Source organism: Eptatretus burgeri, chromosome 16, assembly GCF_056783735.1.
Source record: "Eptatretus burgeri isolate ZD-2024b chromosome 16, Ebu_testis_v1, whole genome shotgun sequence".
In the NCBI taxonomy this organism is placed as follows: Eukaryota; Metazoa; Chordata; class Myxini; order Myxiniformes; family Myxinidae; genus Eptatretus; species Eptatretus burgeri.
The window spans coordinates 55,575,565-55,601,017 of record NC_140976.1 but is presented as its reverse complement, the minus strand read 5'-3'; the positions used below and the strand labels follow the sequence as shown (position 1 = coordinate 55,601,017).

Below are 25,453 nucleotides of genomic sequence, written 5' to 3'. Positions count from 1 at the left end.
TTCTCGGATCTGGATCTTCACCAAAATCGAAACAATTTATCTTCATCACACACCCAACCTATCCACCTAATTTCGGCTGATTACGTTCATAAATTTTGGAGATATCCTGCTCACAAACAGGGGTGAAAACAACCTCCTTCCACCTTTGGTGACAGAGGTAATAAAGGGTTGGCCTGTTCGTGTTACCATCTCAAACAGGTTCAAATACCATATACCATAATGTACATCGTCTACTAATGTCCCTGCAATTAATGTAAAAGTACACCACTATCTTGTGATTTACTCTATGTACAATAAGCTTTACATCAATGTAAATAACCCCCCTCCCTCCTAACTCTCATCACCAATTTTCCTTTATTAATGCAAACCCCACCCACCACTACCTTCATTCACTACCTCCAACCCACACCCCCACTCCTCCCACGCACACCCCCACCCCTTCCATGCACACCCCCACCCCTACTACCCCTCACCCATCTACAAGATACACAATTGAAAAGTATTGCTTACCAAACCTATGTTTCGTATACAACCTGGGGCTGCTGGTTGCATCATTTTCTGGAAGCACGGTTGTGCTGCTGATGCAGTGCCCCTGTTACCAGTAAGCTGGTACAGACTTAATTTGCCAACTTCGGAAGAATGACAGGTTGAGTGAACCCACCTGGTGTTATTTCAACGAAACAACACTGGTTCAACCTCAACAAGACCTTAAGCCAGCCACATTAACCGTTTAGCCATCACCATGCTAACCAAACCCATCAGTGTATGAAATTGGGCAGTTCACAATCAGCAAGACCTGAGCTGGCCGACATCGACTTTGCAAATGCGTTTTAAATGTGGGAACGATCTAGGAGGATAACAGACAAGGGCTAGGAGGAAATACAAATTCTGAGAAAACAGAATTCACTGCAAATTAAAAGGTGCAGAATGTTTTTATTTATTGATATAAAAGTTGGGGAAAACTTACATTTCGAAGTTACAATACAATTTCAATTCGACACGTAACACACAAGGTTTTCACCACTATCATTACAATTACTAATATAACAAGTGCTACTCAGTAATGGACAACTTTATAAAGATTTCGATTCGGATTAGTGTATGCTGACAACGTACAGATACTGCATACTACATGCAGCTTGCCCTGCCAACCACAGATGTTTCGATAACTATTGCTTAGAGATGAGGAAGCTGTGGTCAGGTGTTACTACCCTAACTCATGCGAGCTGTCCTTGTTCACATCCTCTCTTGCAGACATCCACTACACCCACGTCAATGTTTGTTAATTTGGTTAAACAGTAATTGGTTCAACAGAATAATCTAGAATTTTTCCTCCATATTTCTGGATCACTTAATTCCAAAATATTTTGGTATTATTTATTTGATCGTTTTGCATACATGATCGAGGCTCGTGGAAGATCTAACGCAAAATGGAAGGAAACAAAATGGAAAGGAGGGAACACCAATGGCAGAGTAGAAGGGAGAACGAGAGCAAGATCAATGGGGAGGGAAGGAAAGACACATGGGGTGAAGAAGTTGAATGAAACACGGCAACAAGAGGAAGGGGGAAGATGGGGATGAAAAATAAAAGGAACAAATCAAACGACAACTTACAAACGAAAAGTGGTGAGGGGGATGGGGGAAAATCACAATAACCTGGAAAAAAAAGGAGTGCTTTGAAATGGGTTTATTTGAGGTAGAAGAGAACATGAGTATGGATGGGGGTTAGGGTTAGCGACGTGCCACTTAAGGTAGTGATGAGCATCTGACTTGAAGCCATGGTGTGAAGAATGGGGACTGAACCGACTGAAGAGGTTGGTTCCACAGGTGAGAGGACAAAGGAACAATGAGTGGAAGTAAACAGTGAGCCTTGATTTTGAGAGTAGAGAGTTACTGGTGCACTGCGTGCACCTACAGAAACCTGGTGGGGACAGAGCCAAAATATGGCACAGGGTGCAAGACCAAAAAGGAAGCAGCAGAATACAGAGACTCCACCAAACTGTCTGCGGTGTGAAAGTAACAGGTCAAGACACTCAACTTCGTCACGGGAGATCCCAATGATTTTGAGAGTTTAAGTTCCATGGCATCAAGAAGGGCAATGTGTGAGGCAATGGCACAAACCCAAAGGGTAGGGCACTCCACCATTAAGCTGCGACTGAAGGCCTTGCAGGTTGACAAAAGTTCCAATTGGCAAAGGAAAGTCCTTGCACGACGAAGGATGTCCAGTCGGTGGCTGGTTTTGCAGGCCATCTTGGAAAGATGGTCTTCGTAAAAAAGATCGTGGCTAATGGTGAGGCCCAAAAGTTTGAGTGACTTAGCATTGTCAAGTGGTTTGTTAAGGATGTAGATGAGAGGGTTTGCCAGATGGTCCTTTCAGAGAGACACGGTGAGTGTGTGAGATTTGTTTGGTGTTGAAAGACGTATTACAAGTGTTGGACCAACTCTTGATTCCATCAAGGTGTGCAAAGAGGGAAGAGGCTGCTGTTTGCCTGTATGAAGGATGACAAATGATAAGGCAGAGGGTGGAATCATCAGCAAAGATATAGGCAGGATTTTTCAGGGAATCAGAAAGATCATTGATGAAGATGAGGAACAAGACTGAGCCAAAGTCACAGCCTTGGGAAACTCCAGCCTTTACAGGGAAGGAGACGAGAATATCCCGTTGAGAGCTACATGCTGAAAACTGAAGTGAAGGAAGTCAGTGATCCATGGGAGGAGGTGGCTCTGGATGCCATAAGCACAGAGTTTGCAGATTAAGAAGGGTTGTCTGACTGTATCAAATGCTCAACATATGTCCAGAGAGATGGCACTGATCTCATGTCTGAGAGTGATGGCTTCCATCCATTGTTGAAAAAGTGGAAGGAGAGAAGGAGCATGCCAAAGGTAGAATGACTGAATCTGAAATAGGCTTTCGTGTCAATTGATTACCTGGTGAGAATTGATTCCCTCGATGAAGCAAGAAATGGATTCCCTTCTATAGAATTGATTACCTGCCTGTAGTCTATGAGAAGCCCAAAATGGATAAACAAAGCCTGAGGCAGGAGACCATTAATATATTGTTGCACTTCTACAAAACCGCATGCCTCTAAGGCAATGGCACCCAACATACAGTGATCCCCAGGCAGTTATTTCATTAGTCTTCATGCAGTTAGACCTCCCCTCGTGTCTAGTGGGTTAACGGGATGAAGTGCATTGCGTGGATCTCGTAGTTAGGACGATTAACTATCTCCATCTCATGTTCTGATTTCTATTGCAACCCTTTCCTTTTAGCCATGGTGCAAAACAAGCAAGCAAGCAGACATGCCATTCAATAGGCAATTGATAATAAGCACACAGCGATGTCTCCCATGGCTTGGAACCACCACACTCCCTCCACTACACACTACACAACTCACACACTGGCATCGCGTGCCATTATTTCGTTCAAATCTGCGCGCCAATTCCCATCTAGTACCTTGCCTTACTTCGCACCTCACTCACTAAACCTCATAGTGGGGCAGCATAGCTAACCTAATGTGCATTTAGTGATAAAAGCACCAAATTTGGCACACTTGTAGAAAGACATATTATGAAGCGATTTGGATATTTGGCCACCACAGATTTAGCCTCTGAGGGAGTGGCAGCCATTTTACAAAATGGTGGCAAGGTGACATTAAAATGGCTACCAGAGGTATTAAAAGGGCTCAGGCTTCTACATTTGTGAAACAATTTCATCGTTTGTGGGGTCTATGGATGCGCCTCACTGAGTACTACAAACGTATGGGAGCAGATTTTCGAAATTCGAAATTGTGAAGGGGGGGGAACTCTTTTTGGGGAAATAATAAAAATTTTGTATAATATGCTCGTATAGTCGTAACATGGACTCTAATATATTTGTTTGTTTGTCATTGCAGGTTGGTAATGGTGGTCGTCGCTTAATAGCAGCTATGTCTAAGAGCTTCAAGTTGGTCGACCCAGAGCGACCTGTCTCAACGTCGTCACACCCACCAACAACGAACTGGAACCTGTGTATCATCTGTCAAGATGACACGAAAGAGACACTGACTCGTCCCTCACAGTCCAAGCGAACAGATGTCGGGAGCGGCTACAGTTCCCTGGCCGAAAATCTGATCAGATTCAATGAACTAAAGGAGCTTCCACGTACGCTTCAGTTACGCCGGCTTTACGAAGGTCACGGAATTGAAGCAGTTATGGTTGCGAACAGTGCTGGTTATCACGAAACCTGTCGACTGAAATATAACAGGACAAAAGTACAGAGAGCCGAAAAGCGAATGCGTGTAACTGCTGATGACAGCCATAATACTGATGCATGCAAGCGCACCAGGTCCCTCTCATCGAGCACAGATATGTCAAGGCCCCCCTCCTGTTTCTTTTGTGAACAACCTGCAGACTCAGAACGGCTTCATGAGGCAGCGACCTTCACAATTGACTGGCACGTGAGGGACTGTGCAACCCTCCTTGAAGACAGTGCCCTACTTGGCAAACTCAGCGCTGGGGACGTGGTGGCCCTGGAAGCTAAGTACCATGCCAAATGCTTGTCAGGGTTATATAATTGTGCCAGAGCGGCCCGATCTTCTGAAGCGCCAGGAGAAACTGAACCAGAAAAAGAGCTGTCAAGAGTAGCTTTTGCTGAACTTCTGCTCTTTATTGAAGAGACCAGACAGGATGAGGAGATGGCACCAGTGTTAGCAGAACTGGCTCAACTATACCAGTCAAGAATTGAACAGCTAGGCATCAGGAGCAACACAAGGGTACATTCCACACGTCTCAAGCAGAGACTCCTTGCCCAGTTCCCTGACATGCAATCACATAGCAAGGGAAGAGACATCCTGTTGGCATTTCGAGAAGATGTTGGCGATGCTATTGCGAAAGCTTGTGAAATGGACAGCGACAATGATGCTATCCATCTTGCACGTGCTGCAAAAGTCGTGCGCCGCCACATGTTTGGAGAAGCCAAGCCTTTCATTGGGTTCCCTGAAGGATGCCAGAAAGAGTCTGTGCCACAAATGCTGCTTGGCCTGGTCAGCATGGTCTTAGAGCGACCCAGCATCAAGGACCAGATGACAGACACAAGCAATGCAGCAGTTACCATTGTTCAAATTGTGAACTTCAACAGCGTAAAACACAAGCGTATGCAAAGCACCTCACCATCCTCCACTGTACGGCACAGTCCTGCGCAAGAAACGCCTCTTCCAATATATGTGGGGATGATGTTACACGCCCACACGCGCAAGAAGGAACTGGTGGATAGGCTGGCACACGTTGGCATGAGTATCTCGTATGATCGTGTCCTCCACCTCACAGCGCAGATGGGGCACTGTGTCTGTGAGCAGTTTCACTTGGAGCAAGTTGTCTGCCCGCCCAATATGCATGGAAAAGTTTTTACTACTGCTGCAGTAGACAATATAGATCACAATCCGAGTTCAACAACAGCGAAGTCCTCCTTCCATGGCACAGCTATCTCACTGATCCAACATCCCAGTTTCATGGGAGAAGGTGTGGATTGAACCAAAGTCATAACTGGAGGATCTGTGGATGCAAGCACGTTCATCCACCAGCTGCTACAGTGCTACACTGACGTGCCTCCTGTAACCAGCAGTGTCAAGAATGTGCCTGTCCCTGCTGCTCGGGTGACGTCACTTGACAGAGAGGCTAAAAAGCATACTGAGGAAGAATATCTCTGGCTACACAATGCAAGGCAGGTCGTAGACGGAAATGATGAGGGAGGCGAGAACATATCTTGGGCCGCTTTCCATGCCAGCCGCCAGCCACCAGAAGTTAGACCAATCTGCCCCACCGCCCTGCATCCCATGTTCCAGGACAGTGCCCACACAGTGGCCATGATCCGCCACTCCATAGATGTCGTGAAGACTGCTGTTGAACATCTGAATCCAAGACAAACACCAGTGGTCACGTTCGATCAGCCACTATTTGCCTTGGCAAAGCAAATTCAGTGGAAGTGGCCAGAGAAATATGGTGAAGATAAGGTTGTCGTGCTGTTTGGTGGTCTCCATATCGAGATGGCTGCCCTCAAAACACTGGGAGACTGGCTGGATGGTAGTGGGTGGGTGCAGACACTGGTGCAAGCCGAGATTACCACACCTGGAACAGCCGAGTCTTTCCTGCGGGAATCTCATGTCACTTTACAAGGAGAGCCCATCAGGTTACTGCTGCTGCACTGCATATCCTGCAACATCGAGCCTATGACCATTAATGCAAGAGAGAAGATAATGACGGAGAACATCAGCTTTCTTTTGAAGATTGGTGCTATCAGAGAGGAGAGGAAATTCCCCCAGTTCTAGTACTGGTCAATTGTGTTGCAATTGGAGTTGTTGTTGAATGTGCATGTACGTTCTCTGCGACAAACATCATTCACTCTGTACCTTGATGCTTGACAGAATTGGCCTGTTGGTTCCATGCCATGTACCACATGAACTATGCCAGGTGGATTCCAGTTCACTTGAAGGATGTGACTGAACTTCCTGAAAGGCACCCAGAAGTCGCCAGAAAGTTTCGAGAAGGTAGCTTCACGGTACAAAAGACAAAGAAGATCTCATCAATCCCAATAGACCAGGCACACGAGCAAAACAATGCCTGCATCAAAGGAGATGGTGGGGCAGTTGGCCTCACTGATAACCCAGCTGCTTTAAGGCGTTGGATGATCGCTGGGTCGGAAGTGGCGAGGGTCATAGAGGAGTTTCAACATGGAAACCAGCACTCTGGAAGAGAAGACAACATACGCCGCCATGACCAGACGACCAATGTCCAAGCCTCATTCACTGAAGATGTCCGGTCACTAGTCAAAGTCATGGAAGACCTCGGAAACCCCTTTGAGGAAGACAGCCAAGATCTCGTTGCTCTTGATACCAAATAAATTGTTGGTTCTCCTGCAATTGAGGTGGTCAGAAAGGTAAGGGAGATTGGCCTAAAGCAGTTCCAGGCTTTCTCCAGGGATTGCCTTCTTGAAAGAACCAAGCCAGTTGCTGACACAATTCACCGAAATAAGCTCAAAGTGTTCAAGGCTCAACCAAGAAGGAATGTGAGCAAGGAGAAGCATAAGCTCACTTTCCTCAACAACAATGCTCAACTTTTCTCACGGCTTGACATCAGCTGTCAGACGAGGGATGGAAACCTGGACGAGTTCTTTCACCATGAAAATCAGGCATGCCCTCCAGCACTGTCTGATGGATGGAGTCTCCGCTTAGGTACAAAAAGCGACCTACTCACATGCTTTGAAGAGTTCTCAGATGCAAGGTCAGAGGCTCCTACCACCACCAGTATAGTCAGTGATGGAGCAGCCATTGTGCAGATGCTAAAGCCTGCTGCATGCAAGAACTTCAGAGAGTATGCACAAGAGATCTTTATCCCTTAAATGTCTACAAGGCTTCAATCTTCATCACGCCTGGACCTGGCATGGGACACCTACATAGCTGACTCACTCAAAGGTAGTGCAAGGGCAAAGCGTGATAAAGGAGTGTGCAGATGTGTGGTAGCACAAGGAGCCATACCCAGAAACTGGCAGAACTTTCTTCTAGTAGACACCAACAAGACACAGTTGTTCAAGTTCCTGTCAGAAGCTCTCCTCCTGTGGTTTAACCTGAAAGACAAGCAACTCGTCGTCACTGATGGAGAAGAAGTCTGCAGCAAGCCTCCACTGTCTGAGCTCTCTTCGCTGGCCCCATATACCCACGAGGAAGCCGACAGTCGAATGCTGCTTCATGTAACTCGTGCAGCCCGCCATGGCCACAACAAAATCATGATCAGAACGGTTGACACAGATGTTGTGGTGTTGGCTGTCTCGGTTGTCCAGAATCTGCAGCCAGAAAATGAACTGTGGATTGCATTCGGAACTGGAAAAGGGTTCCGATACCTGGCAGCCCATGAAATAGCAGCTGGACTGGGGCCAGATAAAGCACAATCACTTACGATGTTACATTCTCTGACAGGGTGTGACACTGTGTCAAGTTTTGCAAGTCATGGGAAGAAGACTGCGTGGGCAGTCTGGAATGTGTTGCCGGAGTTGACCGAAGCACTGTTGAAGTTGTCATCTGCACCAAGTGACATACCAGAAGAGGTCATGCACACCATTGAGAGATTTGTCATCCTCCTGTATGACAGAACAAGTCCATGCACAGACATTGACAAGGCACGCAAGAAACTTTTCGCAAGGAAGAACAATGTGGAGTTGATTCCTCCAACCAAGGCAGCTCTGGAAGAGCACGTTAAGATGGGGCCAGGTGGTGCTCCCTGCACCAGAGCTGCTGCCGGCAACCAGCTGGGGGTGGACCAAAAGTGAGGAGGGGCTGCATGAGCCTCACTGGAAAGGATTACCACAAGCAGCCCAAACTTGCCGTGAACTGCTGCCATGTAAATGTAAGAAGGGTTGTGTGAATCGTTGCAAGTGCAAAAAGGCTGCACTTGAATGTACTGCTCTGTGCCAGTGTGAGGGGGAGTGCACCCAGAACTAGACATTTCTACTTTTAATTTTGAGTTTTTCATCACATCACTGTAACATCATGTGTCATTGAAATGCATTATGTGTAATTTTGTATTTCTTGAGTAAATTATTTTGTAAATACACCATGCATTTAACTTTTAATAATTTAACAGAAGCTTCGGGGTGGGTGGATGTTTGGTCATTTTTAGATCATATTTTAGTCAGTTGTTGTTGATGATATATTTCCAGGAATGTTTATTCTTACACGCTTTTTCATTGTCATTTATTTTACGCTTGTTATGCAATTATGTCACTCGCAGGGCTATAGGTTGGACTGTAGGTTAGGGTTAGATTAGGTTAGCTAGTTTAGTCCAACCGATAGTTGGGGGAGTAGCGCCCCCCCCCCCCCCGGGCAGCTTAGCTATAGTTAGGCCTTCCTGCTGCCATGTGGGGGGGGCAACCAGTTGGGTGACCCTTTACGTGGTGGTGTGGACTTTCTTTAAAAAAACGTAAATGTAGTAGGGCCCAGAGCGATTTTTCTTCCCCCCCCCTCACCCCCTTAAATAAACAAGAATATCGTTAACTGCTATTTTGTAGAGCCTCATTAGTCGCATATATAGGCACAGTGATAGTTGTCACCGAAATATAAACGTAGAGGCCACAGTGATTTGAAAATTTTCCCCAAAAAAGGGTTTTCCCCCCTTCAAAATTTCGAATTTTGAAAATCTGCTCCCATACATTTGTAGTACTCGGTGAGGCGCATCCATAGACCCCATACGATGAAATCGTTCCACAAATGTAGAAGCCCAGGCCATTTTAATTCCTCTGGTAGCCATTTTGATTTCACCTGGCCGCCATTTTGTAAAATGGCTGCCATGGCCCTCAGAGGCCAAATCTGTGGTGGCCAAATATCCAAATCGCTTCATAATATGTCTTTCTACAAGTGTGCCAAATTTGGTGCTTTTATCACTTAGTGCACAATTATTTTGAATATTTGAGCTGTGCGGCGCCACTATCACCACTTCGACCACAAACGTCTCCCATACATGGAAAAAATATTCCCGCACTCCCTCGTACCACTCCATCGCTACAATTCGCCACTCTATATAGAGGAGTACTGCATGACTGGCTGTCTTCGGGACCGTTCGATGCTTGGCCAAGCAACAAACGTCAATAACTCGACCGCTTCTCACTGGGGACACCTCAGGTGAGCACGCGGAATTGATACAACCCTCATCCAGTCACCCTTTTTGTCAGGTCAGGTTCGATCTGTAACCTGCTACAGGTACCATGTAAACCTGTACTAACCTGTTCCATGGTCGGGTTGTCGGCGACTAAACCGTCTCCCCCACCAGGTTTTCTGGTGAGGGGGGTGTTTGGATATGGACACCCAGCAGGATTAAAAACAAAACCTGTCAAAGGGCGGAAGAGCTCCTTGTGAGCCAACGGCCATCCATATCTAGTGCCCAACTGTGTCTGCAGACGTCCTCCTGCAGTTGGGTTACTTCTTATTAGGAGGTTGGTGGCAGGATTTGCACTCCGGCCACCGTAAAACCCTTCATTCCGCAAAACGCAAAAACGCAAAAAAATCTGAAAACCCACTCCGTGGGAGTACCTCCTGTGCAGCTTCCCTTCGCAGGGCAGCTCACCGGATGACGGGATTGGGGCAAAGCCTTCGGGACCCCCAATCTTTGATAGGAGGGAAACCACGGGGTAACATCCCTGGGTCAGATTGTGGGAGAGTGTGTCGGAGTGGTGCTGAGGTGTCGTCCACCAGACGGCGGTCTCCTTGGGTTAACCTGAGGCGGTCGCTTCGGGTGGGTGCCTGGAATGTCCTATCCCTAAGAGAGGATGATCACCTGTCTCTGTTATCATCTGAGCTCAAGCGTTTGGACATCGGGATTGCTGCTCTCTCTGAGGTTCGGAGACCGGATTGCGGCGAGATAATGGTGGGTGGTTACACCTACTATTGGTCTGGTCGCTTTGATGGTTACCATACCCAAGGAGTTGCTGCAGCTGTGTCCAATAAGCTGACCCCAATGATAATTGAGGTAACACCGGTCAACGAGCGTATTATGAGATTAAGGATTCGTCACTCCTTAGGTGTCATTTCCCTGGTCTCTGTTTATGCTCCGACTGAGGCGAGTGATCTCACCGTGAAGGATGCATTCTACGCTACACTCGAGTCTGTGGTTGATCAGTGCCCCAGACGAGATACACTTCTAGTCTTGGGGGATTTCAATGCATCGACTGGAACTGATAGGGATGGTTATGAGGTGTGTGTTGGTCCCCATGGGTCAGGAACTATGAACCAGAATAGCACTAAGTTCCTTGACTTTGCAAGAAGTCATGGACTTAGGGTGGCTGGTTCATGGTTTCAGCGCCCACAAGCTCATCGCTGGACTTGGTATTCCAACGCTGGCGGTGTGGCAAAGGAGATTGACCATGTCCTCATTGACGGTTGTTGGAGGATGATCCAGAACTGCAGGGTCTACCGGAGTGCTCAGTTCCTCAATAGTGACCACAGGCTTGTTGTAGCAACTCTAAAGCTGCACCTTAAATCCTGGAGAATGGTACCATCCCAGCCGAGGCTGGATGTTGCCAAGCTCAGGGATGAGAGAGTAGCTGAGGAGTTTGCGAACAGGCTGAGTGGACACTTGGGGGGTCTGGGTGCTTTGGGGGGTCCTGAAGAGTTGTGGAGCACCTTCAAGACCACCGTCCTCAATGTTGCCGGTGGATGTCTTGGAACTCACCGCAGGGCAAAGAAGAATTTTGTCTCTCAAGGGACACTGGATACCATTGACCAGAGTCACAGGGCCAGGCTGAATGGCAGAGCTGAGCTGTTCAGAGAGCTGAGGCGTAAAACTGTACGTGCACTGAGGGTGGACAAGGAGGCCTATGTGCGAGGAATCTGTGAGGGGGTAGAGCATCACCTGTGGACAGGTGATTCTCGTCCCGCTTACAGGGGAATTCGCGCATTACGTTCATCCAAGCCCATCCCTTGGAGCACTGCAGTTAGAGCAGAGAGTGGTAGGCTCTTGACAGAGGTGTCTGAAGTGAAGGCCCGCTGGGCCGGTTATTTTGAGCGGTTGTACCAGGCTGATCCCCCAGCTGTCGAGTTGGACGTCAAGGGTGTTACAATCCCTGTTGCTGACCCACGAATCAACTGTGGTCCACCTTCGCTTGTGGAAACACGGGTTGCGGTGAACCAGTTGAAACGGGGCAAAGCTCCAGGGATCTGTGGCATCCATGCCGAACTTCTCAAGGCTGGTGGAAATGCTGCACTCGTTTCGTTGCATGCAGTTTTGTGCTCTGCCTGGAACACAGGCATCAATACACAGGCATGGAACACTCCTGCACTTTAGACACCACCAGTATTCCTCCCATCAGGAGGTGGTTGCGAAGGGGAAATTGCAGCCAAAGGTATTCCTGGGGGTTAGGAGGGGGACGGGTAGTTTTCGGACAGTGGGAAATGGAGTTCTTGACATAAACTACAACTTCACAGCCAGAATGGGGTTCAGGCCTGTGGACAAAGAAAATACAATACCCAGGGAGAGACACCGAGAAATCGAGAACATCCTGGAGGAGGAAAGAATATGCAAGGCAGATGATGTCAGGTTTACTGTTAGCAGCTTGCATTGAGAGATTTGTTAAATTGGAGTGAAGATATTGGATGTCAGAGGTCCATAGAATTTGGGATGGGGGAAGAGGAGTTGTTGGCAGGGAGGGGGAAAGGGGGGCATTGGGTGTGAGTGCATGGAGAGGGACAAGGTGAGAGGATGTGGTATGAGACGCGAGGGAAGTAATAAGGGGGCAAGACACTGGGGAATCAGGAAGTAGGTAGGGTGATTGGGAAGCAGAAAGCAGGTGGGATGTTGGGAAAGCAGAAAAGTGGTCAGACACAGGGTAAGGAGAGAGGCTTGGGATGCAGGGGAAGAATAGAGGAGCAGGGACAGAAGGGGAGATGAGAGGCTGGGAATCAGGGGGAGAAGAGAGGGGCTGGGGCATTCAGAATTTAATTTTGCATCAATAATGAGAATATAATATATGCAGAGTTGACGCAATGTTTTTTCCCCCTTGACTTAGTTTTTAAGGTCATGAACGAATTATAGACATTTTAACATTTTTCACCAAAACTCGACAAGCTTGTCCAATCATAAAGAAATTGGCCTCTCCAGATCGATTAGAGCAAATCATATTAATGCTTAATTTACATCATACCCCTCATCAAAGGTCAAGGTAAAAATGGCGGTCTGAAAAAGAAAATACATTTTTGTCATCACTCAATCTTGCCAATGCAGAATCACAAAGACCACTTGGACTTCCAAGATATTCTTGTATTATAATCGTGGACCTGCACTGAAGTTGTACATCTGATGTCTGATTAATGTCCTTGACCTACTTTTTTCTGTTTGTGACCTAATTAACAAAAAAAACCTTTTTCATCATAACTTGAATATTTTTTCTCCAATTTTCATGACGTTGAGTTTTATCAATCGGTTGTAAATGGAGACACATTTTCTTCTTTTACATTCCATCCAAAAATGATGAAAGTCAAGGTCATATGGTGGTCTGAAAAAAAATGGCCATCATTGGATCTCTCACCAAGGGTAACCTCCCTCGCCTACCCAGGTATGAGACACTTACCATTTATGATCACAGATATCTCATTAATTAGCTGCTCACCACCATCAAAAATCGTCCCCAGTCGAAAACCATTATCTTTTTTTTTACCCTTGTTCACCCCCCCAATCCTTTCTCCTTCCAAATCTGCAGTTTTCCCTCCTTCGAGTTTCCTTCTGTATCTATCTTGTCCACCACATGCATCATCTTGTCCAACCAACGCATCCTCCCCTGACCCCATTCCTCCCCACACCCATTGTTTGCCAAAGTCTCCCTCTATCTCTACCTTCAACTCTGCTGTTGTTATCCCCCCCTCTATCTGCTGTTCTTTTTGTTCTGTTGAATCCTGATCTGTTCAGTGTACTCTGACTAGCTCTTCCACAAGCCTTGATAATTATGCATCCAAAATTAAAACTAATTGTGCCGTCATACAGGTAACTCGAGATACAACAGCTTCGACTACATTTATTGCCTTAACAAAAGAAGAGATGATACTCTTCTTTCATTATCACGTACCATAAACACCAATCAAAATTGGAGGGCAACACACATTTATCCTTCTACAAATATAGTAACAACTAAAATTCTGTTAATTTATCAACTTATACGTGTGAATCTGTGTGAATAATTGGAAAGAGCACGAAGTTCCACAAAGCTTATTTATAATCTGTGATTTCCAGATTTCCAATGCGGTTTACAAACGAGCCTGAGTGAACGGTGTAAGTAAGCTGCGTTCAGGAAATTTGTTTCCAAAGCGTGAGACAGTTTTACGTGACTGCACATACTGTGTTGCTCCCAAGCAAAGAACAAAACTGTGGAACAGAGGGGGGAAAAGGGAAGGTCGGTGAGTACTTTGAAAGGCTCAGTACTTTTATAGCATTGGATTTTGTGGGTAAGTTACATAATATAAACTGTTTTGTCAGTAAAACTGCTGAATTATAATATACAAATTATGAAATTCTGGTATTTTTTATAAACAGTTACGTTTGGCCATTAATTAATATTACATAGAGACAATTCAAGAAAGTTGTTGATTTTAACTCCTATCCTATCATTGTGCCATTTAGCGAGCGCAAGATGAGGTTGATGTTTTACCAAGTTCTTGTTATTCTCATCGTGTCACCTTACTCTCTGGAAAGCCGAGGTGAGTTTACCATGACCGTGCTACGACATCATAATTTATTGTTCATCATAATTTAATCTTTAATAGATTATACTCAACAATAAGAATGTACATTGGTAGAGCCCAATGTTGTTTCCCTAGATGTCTTAATTAAAACCACAAGCTGATCCATAAGCTTTATAAAATGTAGAATTTATTTTGGACCTTTTGGAGTTGCACACATTTTCTTTTCTTTTTTTTTGAAGGGGGTTAGGGTGAGGGTTGTATACCTTTGACTTTGCTTGAAGTATTCAGCACATTGTAAAGTATTTTCCCCTCCCTGAAAGTTCATCAACACTATCGTAAAGAGTATAACTGTAAAATAGTAATAGGCGTTCACAACCATGCTTGACCATGCTGTGGAACGTTAGCTGAGGTCCTCACATTTTCACCTTTATTCGCTTTTGAATTCGTTTTCCCCACAACCGCTTGAACGATTGACACAAAACTTTCAACAGTGGATAAGTTTTTAACAATGTTACATGATGGTTGGATGGAAAATGTGGCCGCCGTTCCAAAAAGTCTGTTTTCTGTAGGCATGGGTTGCAGGGTGTTTCACGTATCAGGAATAAACGATCTCGACCTCGCTTCGCTCGGCTAAATAAAGAGGCAGTATCAGCAGACGTGCACCTGGTTTCATAATAGCATTTTTGCTTCTCCATTATATAACACGCAGCAGAATTAATCGATAAAATAACTTCATAATCAGTTGGAGAACTCACAAAAGCTGCTGATACATAGTTTCCTTGATATAGATTGTATCATTTAGGGTATTGAGTCACTGTGTTCCCAAACAGTCACATTTTCTTTTATAAACTGTATTTTTGATTTTTTTTTTTTTTAACCAAAAAAAGTCTGTACCGGACATGCTTAAATAACTCAGATGATTACTGTTTGCTTCATTTTAATACCTTATCTATCATACTGAAAAATAATTGTGCAATGTATTGGTATATTGTATGATATATTGTTCTTGGTTTGAGCTCTGAAAGGTTTGATATGAAAGGGAATGTCATGACGAGAGATATTTCTCATTGATAAGATCAACAAATAATTTATAACAAACTGCCACTGACTATGGGCGATAGACTTGCACAAAGTCATGGAATTACGATCATGGTATTCTTTAACTGAAAAGGTGAATCTCTCCGACATTGAAGACCTGTTGGATTGTTTTTTTTAAAACACACAATTGTACAATCAGGTGCATTATCAGGAACAGTAACAGATGCAGCTTGCCCATTGTTAAATCTTCTTCTTCTTCTTTCGGCTGCTCCCGTTAGGGGTCGCCACAGCGGATCATCCGTATGATCCGCATAGTGATTTGGCACATGTTTTACGCCGGATGCCCTTCCTGACGCAACCCTGGTCGCCTCTTACGACACGGGGATATGGTACACCTATTTTAACCGGGGTATACACCGGCCCAGTAAACTGGTACTCATTTCGCCGACCTCGGAAGGATGACAGGCTGAGTCAACCCCCTGGTGTATTAATTCAGTGGCCCAACGGGGCTTGAACTCAGGACCTTTTGGATCCCAAGCCGCTGCCCGAACCACTGCGCCAACACACAGGCTTTGCCCATTGTTAAATATGAAACATTATTGTGCACTAAATAAATGGAGTTGCAAATGACTAATACGACATCATCAATTTATATGTGTGAATGTGAATTTTTAAGTTCAGCTTCTCAGCAGGTGCTGTTTATTATCCCCCAGTTTTTGGAAAAAAAAAAAGGGGGGGATATTGTAATTCGCTCCGTCCATCTGTCTGTCATGCTATCTCATCCTAAACGGTTGCGCAGAAATTCCCCAAATTTGGTAGTTATGATCATCACATGGCATGAAGGTGCAAGAGCAGTGCGATTTTGGCCCTGCCCCTTGGGTGCGGTCAAAAGGTCAAATACCGAAAAATGCAATTACGAGCACATTTTTAAACATTTTTTGAAATGAAACTTTGTTTCTGCAATCAACACTGGGGGACGCATGAAATAGGTGAAGATTTTTTTGATTTGACTTCCGGTTCATTCCCCCAGTGGGTGGAGACTAATTGTCGCAGGGGTCAAAATGGGGGGAAAAAAATTTAAACCCAAAATTTGATATTGGGTCATTCCTGCTGGAACCATCTTTCAAATTTGCTTCAGGTGAGAAGTGTGAGGATTTGCAATGGTGCACCATCGACTTCACTCTTGTTTTTTTCTTGTACAGAGATGGAAGAGATTAATAACCTTGGATGTAAGGTGTACAATATAAATAAAGTTTTTATCAGATGTATATGGCATTGTTCAATTTCGAAATAAACAATAAATTGGGTATGGTGGAAGCTGAAGAGAAAAGACACTGGAATAGCGTCCTACAGTTTGTGGGATCATACACAGCTGAAGGCAACAGTATTACTTTTCCTACAGGATCCAAGGATCATGGGGTAGTTGTAACACAACACAAATCATGCACACAGATGTAGGAGAAAGACATGAGATAAAGCAGGACTTGCTTTCAGACAAACATATCCATAAGCTAATCGGGAGGGGAAATGACATCATTTCCCAGAGAACACTGGAAACTGGTGACGCCATCTTTTTGACGTCGCTTTTCTCTTTGCACCAAGTGTGGAATTTAGAAGAAATTTCCTCCTCCTCATGTGGTTGCCAACCAATGGGGTTTGTGTCTATCCTCTAAATACCGAGCGTCAAGCAAGGAAGCAACATGTGCCATTTTTTAAGTCTTTGGTTTAACTTGGTCAGGGTTGGAATTGAACTGCAGACACTCCAACCAGACATAGTGGACGCTCCAACCATCATGACACGGAGTTATGAACTAACCAAAAAGGTTTTGCTCAGATGAAAGGTTAATACTCGAAGCGTCAGCTTCTCCTTGCTTCCAATGGCAGTCCTCGATAAGGCATACCTTGCTTCCAGAAAGGCATACCTCGATTCAACGTCCTATCGATTCCATCCACTGTTCTACTCGTACCTGTCCGCCGACGCAGAAATACAGTAGCCTTCACCAGCAATCTACAGGGAGATTATAAGGTTATGGAGGTTATTGCAGGAGAAATGCTGGGTCGTTATCTCATTGTTATTTCAAAATCCAAGTGGCTCACGAATTAATTTCAGGGTAACTGTGATTTGCCTGTTTTGCTTGGTCTGTTGTACACGTGGTGCCAGTCTATACTTGTGAACCTGGTGTTGGCTTAGTGGTTAGGGTGGCTGGCTTGGGATCTTAGGGTCCTGAGTTAGAGCCCCGTTTGTTGCTGCATTAACACCATGTGGGGTTGACTCAGCCTGTCATCCTTCTGAGGTTGGTGAAATGAGTACCAGTGAACTGGCAAGAGGGGAACAGCATCAGCAGCACAGCTGTGCCCCAACAAATGATAACTACCCAGCAACCAAGCTGCCATACCCAAGAAGAAGAAGAAGACGTCTCCATCTGTTTGATTCTTCATGGCCTCTAAAAAAGTTGGACATTGCATAGAATTCCTGTTTTTTTGTCTTTAACCCTTTGAATCCTGAACTGCTTGGACTTTTGGCTCCCGCACCCTGTGCTCCCAGGTTATACTTTTGAATGGCGCCTGGTAAAACTGCCACGAGGGTTCAAAGGGTCAATGAGTCATGAAATAATTCAATAACTTTGACGTTCTATGAGACAAATGACAGTTGAACTCAAAATGACAAAACTGAAAATTCTAGATGACAGTCATGACTGAATGACGTACAGTGAAAAAAACTTACAATATCATCCATTGAGCCTCATTATTGACATGTTTAAATCCCTTTGAAAAATAAATAAATAAATAAATAAATAAGCGATGACACGTGTTCAAGGCGATAACTTCGATATCAAATAAATTGTAATGATGTTGCGTTTTACTGGAAAAAGAAAAAAAAAAAACCTTCATATTTCACCGCAAACACTGGACTTTTTGCAGGATAAAAATGGCCATCTGTACACCAACGATGTGTTTTCGAGAATTTCCGAGATAATATATCTGCAGGTGACCTTCGGTGACAATCGACAAGTGGAAACCGTGTTTGATTATGTGAAGCTGAGATGATGTGTTTAATAGGAAAATGTGAAATGCATTTGGAGTAGATAGTGGGCAAAGCTTCGCTTGTTTGAAGAATCCACACCCTTCAACCACAAGCCTTGATGACGCTGCTGCATGTGTCATGGTCCATGGCCATGACTCATGGAATCGGTTCCATAAATACCTTGATGAGGTGTGAACTCAATTTCTTGCCATCGAAAAAAACGAAGTTTCTTATGAAAATATCAACAGATTTATATCGTCTTTTGAGATATCAAAGATTTTTATTTTGTAAGGGTGTTCTTGGAACTGCGTCTCTTGTTCCTATGTAGCATGAGGCTGTGGGGTAGCATCGTTGGCTGGGGGGCATGGCTGAGCCGTGAAGGCAATGCCCCCCTCTGTAGGTTAGGGCAGGAATTTGGAATTTGTCCATGTTGCCAGCGATAGCTCACCTAATTTTCATGAAGGTCACTGTAGGATCTTTAACGTCCACCAACAAATGCTGGCAGATGAGACGCCCGGGTTAACGTCCATCCAAGGGGCGGCACACGCATTGATGAAACACTTTACCTGTGAAACACCTGGATGACAGTTTATAGCCTGGTCAGTATTCAAACCCAGTTTAGATAGCTTGAAGGAGAATATACGCACCTACAGGCCATCCTCTTAGCCTGGAACCCAGTGAAAGAAAGAGATAATAAACCAAGAACTGAGAAATACAGCACTTCAGTTGAACAATGGCCATCGTTTTGTGCAGTGCATTATGGAACAAGTGATGCCAAAAATGTCCACTATGACACAACTTCCCGTTTGTGGTCTTAATAAAGGAAAAGTTCTGCAGTAAGTGCGAATCCCACAGTGTGTGAAAACGATTACGGCTTGTGGAAAATCTCGACCACGCTTTACTTAGAACAAGTCCACCCCCCTTGCAATTTGAAATCACTTTCTGAAGTCGACATGCAAATCAGGTGGACCATGTGATCTCCCCGGCAACATGAAGTCGTTGGAGCTGCACAACTGCCTACCGAAAGCAAAAATGCAAAAAGTATTCCGAAGAGGCGTTATGGTGTGGGCACGCTGAACAGACACCGGTCGTGTTGAAAAACGCTACCCGTTGCATGCTCGGGTGTATTTGACATTGCTTCGTAAGCAATTATAGTTGATTGTGCCTTGCTCCAGCCAGGATAGGGATTTCTATAATTACCTCTTAAATTTTTGACCGTATTAATTTGACTAAGAAAGTTTTAGTGCTCCTGTTCCTCATGCATTTCCTCCAAGTTGAGCAACACAATCCAGAGATGCACGAGTTCGGCAAATTATGTCACAAAGGAAACTGGCGTCTCCTCTGTCTATCGTTCTCCAGGGCTTACTTCCATACACATGGCATTTCGTCAATGTCTAATGAACCCACAAAAAAGGTCCCAGGCCTGCTGTGCCAAATTACAGAACAGGTGTTCTCTTTCGCACCATTAGGGAAAGTGGCCATTTTGTTGTGGCCATGATATCTCCATTTCCCTATTCCTCATCTAAGCTTTTTCTTACGAAAACTACGTTATACGTTTCTCAAATCAGTTATGCAAGATGTTCAGAGAGCTCTTGGAACCAGATGCAGTAATTACCAAGAAATGGCGATGGTTGTTTTTCTCTTTTTCAACGTATTAATATGGTTGTGATTAGTGGGGAAATTTTATATTATTACCACCGCCGGCGAAGGTGGACGGAGGTTATGTTTTTTACCCCTGTCTGTCTTTGAGCAGGATATCTAAAAAGGTTGTGGATGGATTTGGATGAAACTTGGTGAATAGGTTACGTGTGTGACAAGGATGGATTGTTTGGATTTTGTTGAAGACTCACATCCGGAAAAGATACTTTCTTAATTTTATTAAGTGATTCTTCATCATTGAGAGATGGAGCCAAAAATGATATATGGAATTATATCCCAAAACGTTATGGATGGATTATGATAAAAATTGGCGGACAGGTTGGTAGGTGACACGAACAAGGCGATGAGATTTTGGTTCAGGTCAGGATCCAGATCCGGCCTTTCATTGGGATACAAAACATAAACTGTTCAACCTGGTGGAGGTATGTACCCTACCGAGTGCCACTCTCGTATTTCTTAGCGAATATATATATATATATATATATATATATATATATATATATATATATATATATATATATATATATATATATATATATATTGGAAATAAAATGTTGGCATTTCTTGGACTATTGTGAGAAAAATGTTCTGATAATTTTTTGAATGCCTCTTGTACATAATAAGGTACAGTTGCTGGCCACATCTGTTCAATGATATTTTCCATTACACATGAAAAGCATATTCCATTACCCAAAGTGGTCAGTCTAAAATTGTCTTGGACTGACCACTTTGAGTAATGGAAGATACTTTTCCAGTTGGGCTGGGACAATTGATATTAACCTAGCGCCCTTCCACTGGTCTTACACCAATGTGTCCCTCGGATGAACGTTAAATGGGAGTCCCGCTTGCCGGCATTAGTATGTGGACCTACAGGGCACATTTCTTCAGTGGCACAACCACACCTTCAGTCACTGATGCCATCCCACAGCCTTTTGCTGAATATCAAAGTAGAAGAAGATGAAGAAGTGTCCCCAATTCCAAGCTTTATGCTCACCTCCACTCTCTTTTAAATTATGAAATTGGCATTTCATGATTCATCCAAACCTGGTCTTCAACACTTTCTTTCAAAGTCACTGCCATCTCATAATATTATGCTCTCTTGAGTTCAGTCTACACATAATGTTAAACTACTCCAACTAGGAATTAACCTTGTTTATCTTTTTCTACCTGTTGTGTACCGCTCCATTATCACTGGGTCAACCTTCACCTGAAGGGGTGACACCTGAAACGTCAGCTTCTGCTTGCTTCCCACGGCGGTTAGCGTACACTGATCAACATCCCTTGATTTCATCCATCATTCTTCCTGTTCACTGACACCGTTTGACATGGGCAAAACTGATTGTTCATTCCATGTCAAGGATAACATATCCTAAGAGCAAGATGCAGCAGATTCAATGTTATCGCCATCATCTTGTACATTTCTCAACGATAATACAATTGTATAACAATCTTCAATGCTGCCAATGAACTGCACTTTGATATATATATATATATATATATATATATATATATATATATATATATATATATATATATATATATATATATATATATATAAAAATATATAAAAATAATAGGTGAATGCACCCAGCGTTGCCCAGATTATTTTTGAATGACTTTAATCTTCTGTACATAGGTCTGACGCGAGCCCAGTATCAGTTCTCTATTGGGCCATGGCATAGCCTGAGGGGATTGGTGAGGGGGAAACATCCCCCCCCCCCAGGCCGAGGGGCCTCGCTACCTCGCCTATAACCTTCCCGGGGCCCGTCCTGACATTTTGTTTGAGGTTTCCTCCTATCTTTCACCGATCAGGAGATTAGCGCGTGCAGACAAACAAACAAAAATTTCAAATTACATTTAGATATATAAATTTAGCCTCATGTTGGCGTTGTGGTTAGGGTAGCGGCTTGGGATCCAAAAGATCCTGAGTTCAAGCCTCGTTGACCACTTGAATTAATACACACCAGGAGGTTGACTCAGCCTGTCATCCTTACGAGGTCGGCGAAGTGAGTACCAGTGTACTGGGCCCGGTGTATACCCCGGTTAAAAATAGGTGTACCATATCCCTGTGTCGTAAGAGGCGACCAGGGTTGCGTCAGGAAGGGCATCCGGTGTAAAAACTAAGCCAAATCACTATGCGGATCATACGGATGATCCACTGTGGCGACCCCTAACGGGAGCAGCCAAAAGAAGAGGATATATATATATATATATATATATATATATATATATATATATATATATATATATATATATATATATATATATATATATATATATATATACACATACATATATACATACATACACACACATATGAATGCATGCTGGTTGGTGCAGCACATAATGATTTTGATGAAGTGTACTTTTTTTATATATATATATATATATATATATATATATATATATATATATATATATATATATATATATATATATATATATATATATATATATATATATATATATATATATATATATTTCTACACACATACATACATACTGTTATGGCTGTGGAAATTCGCAGAGCACCATATAGGTCCTTAGATCAGTTATGCCGACAAGTCTGTGTTCAGATAGATTTCCCCACCGTTGTCTAAAGGAGGTTATTCATGTCACCCGGGCTGTGATCTTTGAGGTAGCCGTTTTTCTTTTACGATCGTTATTTTGGACCAACCACAACGCCAACCACCAACCACCTTCTCCACCACAACGACATCTCCTCACCAATCCTAATCCACAATCTCCCCCGATAAATCAACACGAACAACGTCGCTTCACCTTCATTTCCGAAGCGACGCCATCTTTGCGCCAGCCACGGCGAGTCCGCATTGAACGGCGGCGCTGCAGGCAGACGCGGGGGTTTCCTCGCCTAGCAAGTCGGTGATTTCATGCACGTCCTCTCTGTGCAAGCTTCTCCTCGGAATTCGGATCAAGAGAGCGTGAGGGGCGGAGCCAGCGGGGGGGGGGTCAGAGATCAGAGGTGAGAGTGCGGAGATCAGATCTCGCCTCATGGACCCCATATAAGTGGAACACCAAGCACAGTCAGTCTGTGGAGTGTCTGTCGGGGTTCGGAGTGCCTGGAGCCTGAAGCCTGCAGTCGGTGGAGAAGCTGAGGAGCGGAGGAGACGAGAGATAGGAGCACGACCAAGCCTGCGTGCCGCACGGAGCTGCGTGTTCGTGTGCAGGACGTGGAGAGAGCCGGAGAGAGCTCGCCAAGCAGCACCGAACGGTCTGAGGTGATCGGGCTTCGGAACAGTCCGAGCATCGCTGAGGGACGGACGGGTTCTTAAAGAGAGCATCAACTCAGAAAGAGCAAAGACCGGTTCGTTCCTCTCATGCGTTTCCGGCTGGGGCCTGAATCGCCAGGCCGCGGCCGAGCTGCGGTTACGCTCGCTGCCGTGAGGACGAAACGTCGTGGGATGCCCCAGCGAGGACAAGGTAACCTGCGCGGCCTCTTGGAGCTCCTTCGGTCCTCAAAGCTCCATGTCATAAAGACCCCGAAAGGTCCAGTCTACCCCCCTTGTCTTTGAGGGGGTTTTTCCTTGCTTTTCTTTGTACTAGTACGGGCCCGTAGGTGAGTGCCAGTATGTGCAGTCTCTCTCTCTCTCTCACACACACACACACACACACACACACACACACACACACACACACACCCCACCTCGAAAAGGCACATCCGCGGGTCCCCAGCAATATTCCTGGCAAGTTTCAATCGTGCAAAAGAAATAAATAAACATTAATTGTGACGTCATAGCACCATGTCCTGTTATTGGTCGACAGATAAATGGCCATAACTTGGGAACCGCTCGTCCGATTAATATCAAACCTTGAAAAGGCACATCCGCGGGGCCCCGACAATATTCCTGGCAAGTTTCAATCAGATCGGACCATCAATCGTGCAAAAAAAATAAATAAATAAATAAACATTAATCTTTACGTCATCGCACCGTATCTTGTCGTTGGTTGGGGTTTAACCTCACCACGATCGTGCCAATTGCCCACCTGCGCAGGATAGGATTGTTGCTCACCAAATTCGACCTACCTAAGTACCTGCGCGAGTGGTCGACCGGGCGATCGTACCTCGACTTCGACAGGTCGACTTCGGACATGAACCGCTTAAGCGGCTCGTTCCGTGCTGCAGGGATAACCGAGCGGAGTTATTGTCGACCTCGACGGTTCAGATTACTTATCGGGTGTTTCAACCCACTATCAATCCCTTGCGTGATGCAAGATGGAACTCTCAAACAGAGGAAAGGACGAAGCGCAACGGGAAACAGTTCAATAAGCAAGCACTTTTATTTCACACACACAACACACGCACGTAAGGTAGTATGCAATGTGCAGCAAAAGCAAAATGCAACAAAAGCAAAAGCAGTACAACCAACTATAATTGTTTACAACACTTAAACAATTATACTTGGCGGGACTCGGCGCCACATCATTCATTCAAAATAAACAGGAAAGACCTCCCCATAGGCAGGGAGGTAGACAGGGTCCATGGACCAAATGTGCTTGGAACCTGGAGGAGCGGCCAGGTCCATGAGACCGGAAAGGTCTTACCCGCGTCCTCGTGACGCGATGGCGGGCAAGCCGCAATATCCGCGCCCCTGGCGTGGTCGGTGAGCCCTCTCCAGCGTGCTCCACGCCAGCACGGTTGGGCCGGCACCATGGTTAGGGTGGGGAATGAATGGGGCCACCGGCACGATCTCAGCGCGGATGGGGGGTATTGTTGATGCTCAGGGTCGAGCGAGGGGAATGGCTGGCTGGATTGGTCACTTGTGAAAGCGAAGATGGCTCGATTCCAACGACGAGATGAGCGACCCACACCACAACTGAAAAAACCATTTCCACACAGACTCGTGTCCTTTATAGACCAGGGGAGGAGCCTGTATGCAGATTTTAGGATCAAAACGCAATTGGAGCTGGGGCCACGCCACCCTCTGTTCAGCCATTGGTGTGGCAAAAAGGGGCGCGAGCCTCTTTTGATCCGAATTTCTCTCCCGTAAAGAATCCACATTCATCGCGCTTGGAGGCAGGGCCGTACCGCCCGACGCTCGCCCATTGGACAGAGGAAAAGGGGCATGAAGCCTTCCTGATCCGAATTTCTCTCCCGTAAAGGCATCCATTGCACTCGCGGCTTGCTGCGTTCGGCAGCAATCACCGAACGGCTTCGGACAGTACGACGTTCGGTGTTGACTGGTGGTGGAAGAAGAAAGGCGAAGGTTGTGGGGGGTTTGCTGTGGTGGTTTGGTGGTTGGCGGGCGTCGTTTGGGAATGGCTGTGAAGCGATGTTTGCGGGATGGAGTTGTGGAGGTAACGAGGCAAAGGTGGTGGTGTTTGAGTTGTTGGCGGCTTAATGGTCCAAAATAACAATAGAGAAATAAAAATGGCCAACTCAAAGCATCGCAGCCCGGATGAATTACACATATTCCCTCTAAACTACAGGTGTGGGCTAACTACACATGAACCTAGATATATCTCACTTGAGGACCCTTTATGGTGTATTGCGAATTTCCACAGCCATAACAATACATACATA

At 45.1% G+C, this 25,453-nt stretch overlaps 1 protein-coding gene and 1 pseudogene across 1 annotated transcript in view; both read left to right on the top strand.

Moving 5' to 3' along the window:
- Positions 1–3,926: 3,926 nt before the first annotated feature.
- On the top strand, positions 3,927–6,302 carry LOC147011106 (uncharacterized; annotated as a pseudogene).
- Positions 6,303–13,745: 7,443 nt separating this feature from the next.
- The window catches only part of LOC147011105 (uncharacterized), a 33,228-nt gene continuing 21,520 nt past the window's right edge, over positions 13,746–25,453 (top strand). The window contains exons 1-2 of the mRNA XM_085859024.1: positions 13,746–13,904; positions 14,128–14,204. Coding sequence (XP_085715150.1) covers positions 14,138–14,204 — 67 coding nt within the window. The 5' untranslated portion in view covers positions 13,746–13,904; positions 14,128–14,137. The remainder of the gene's footprint in view (positions 13,905–14,127; positions 14,205–25,453) is intronic.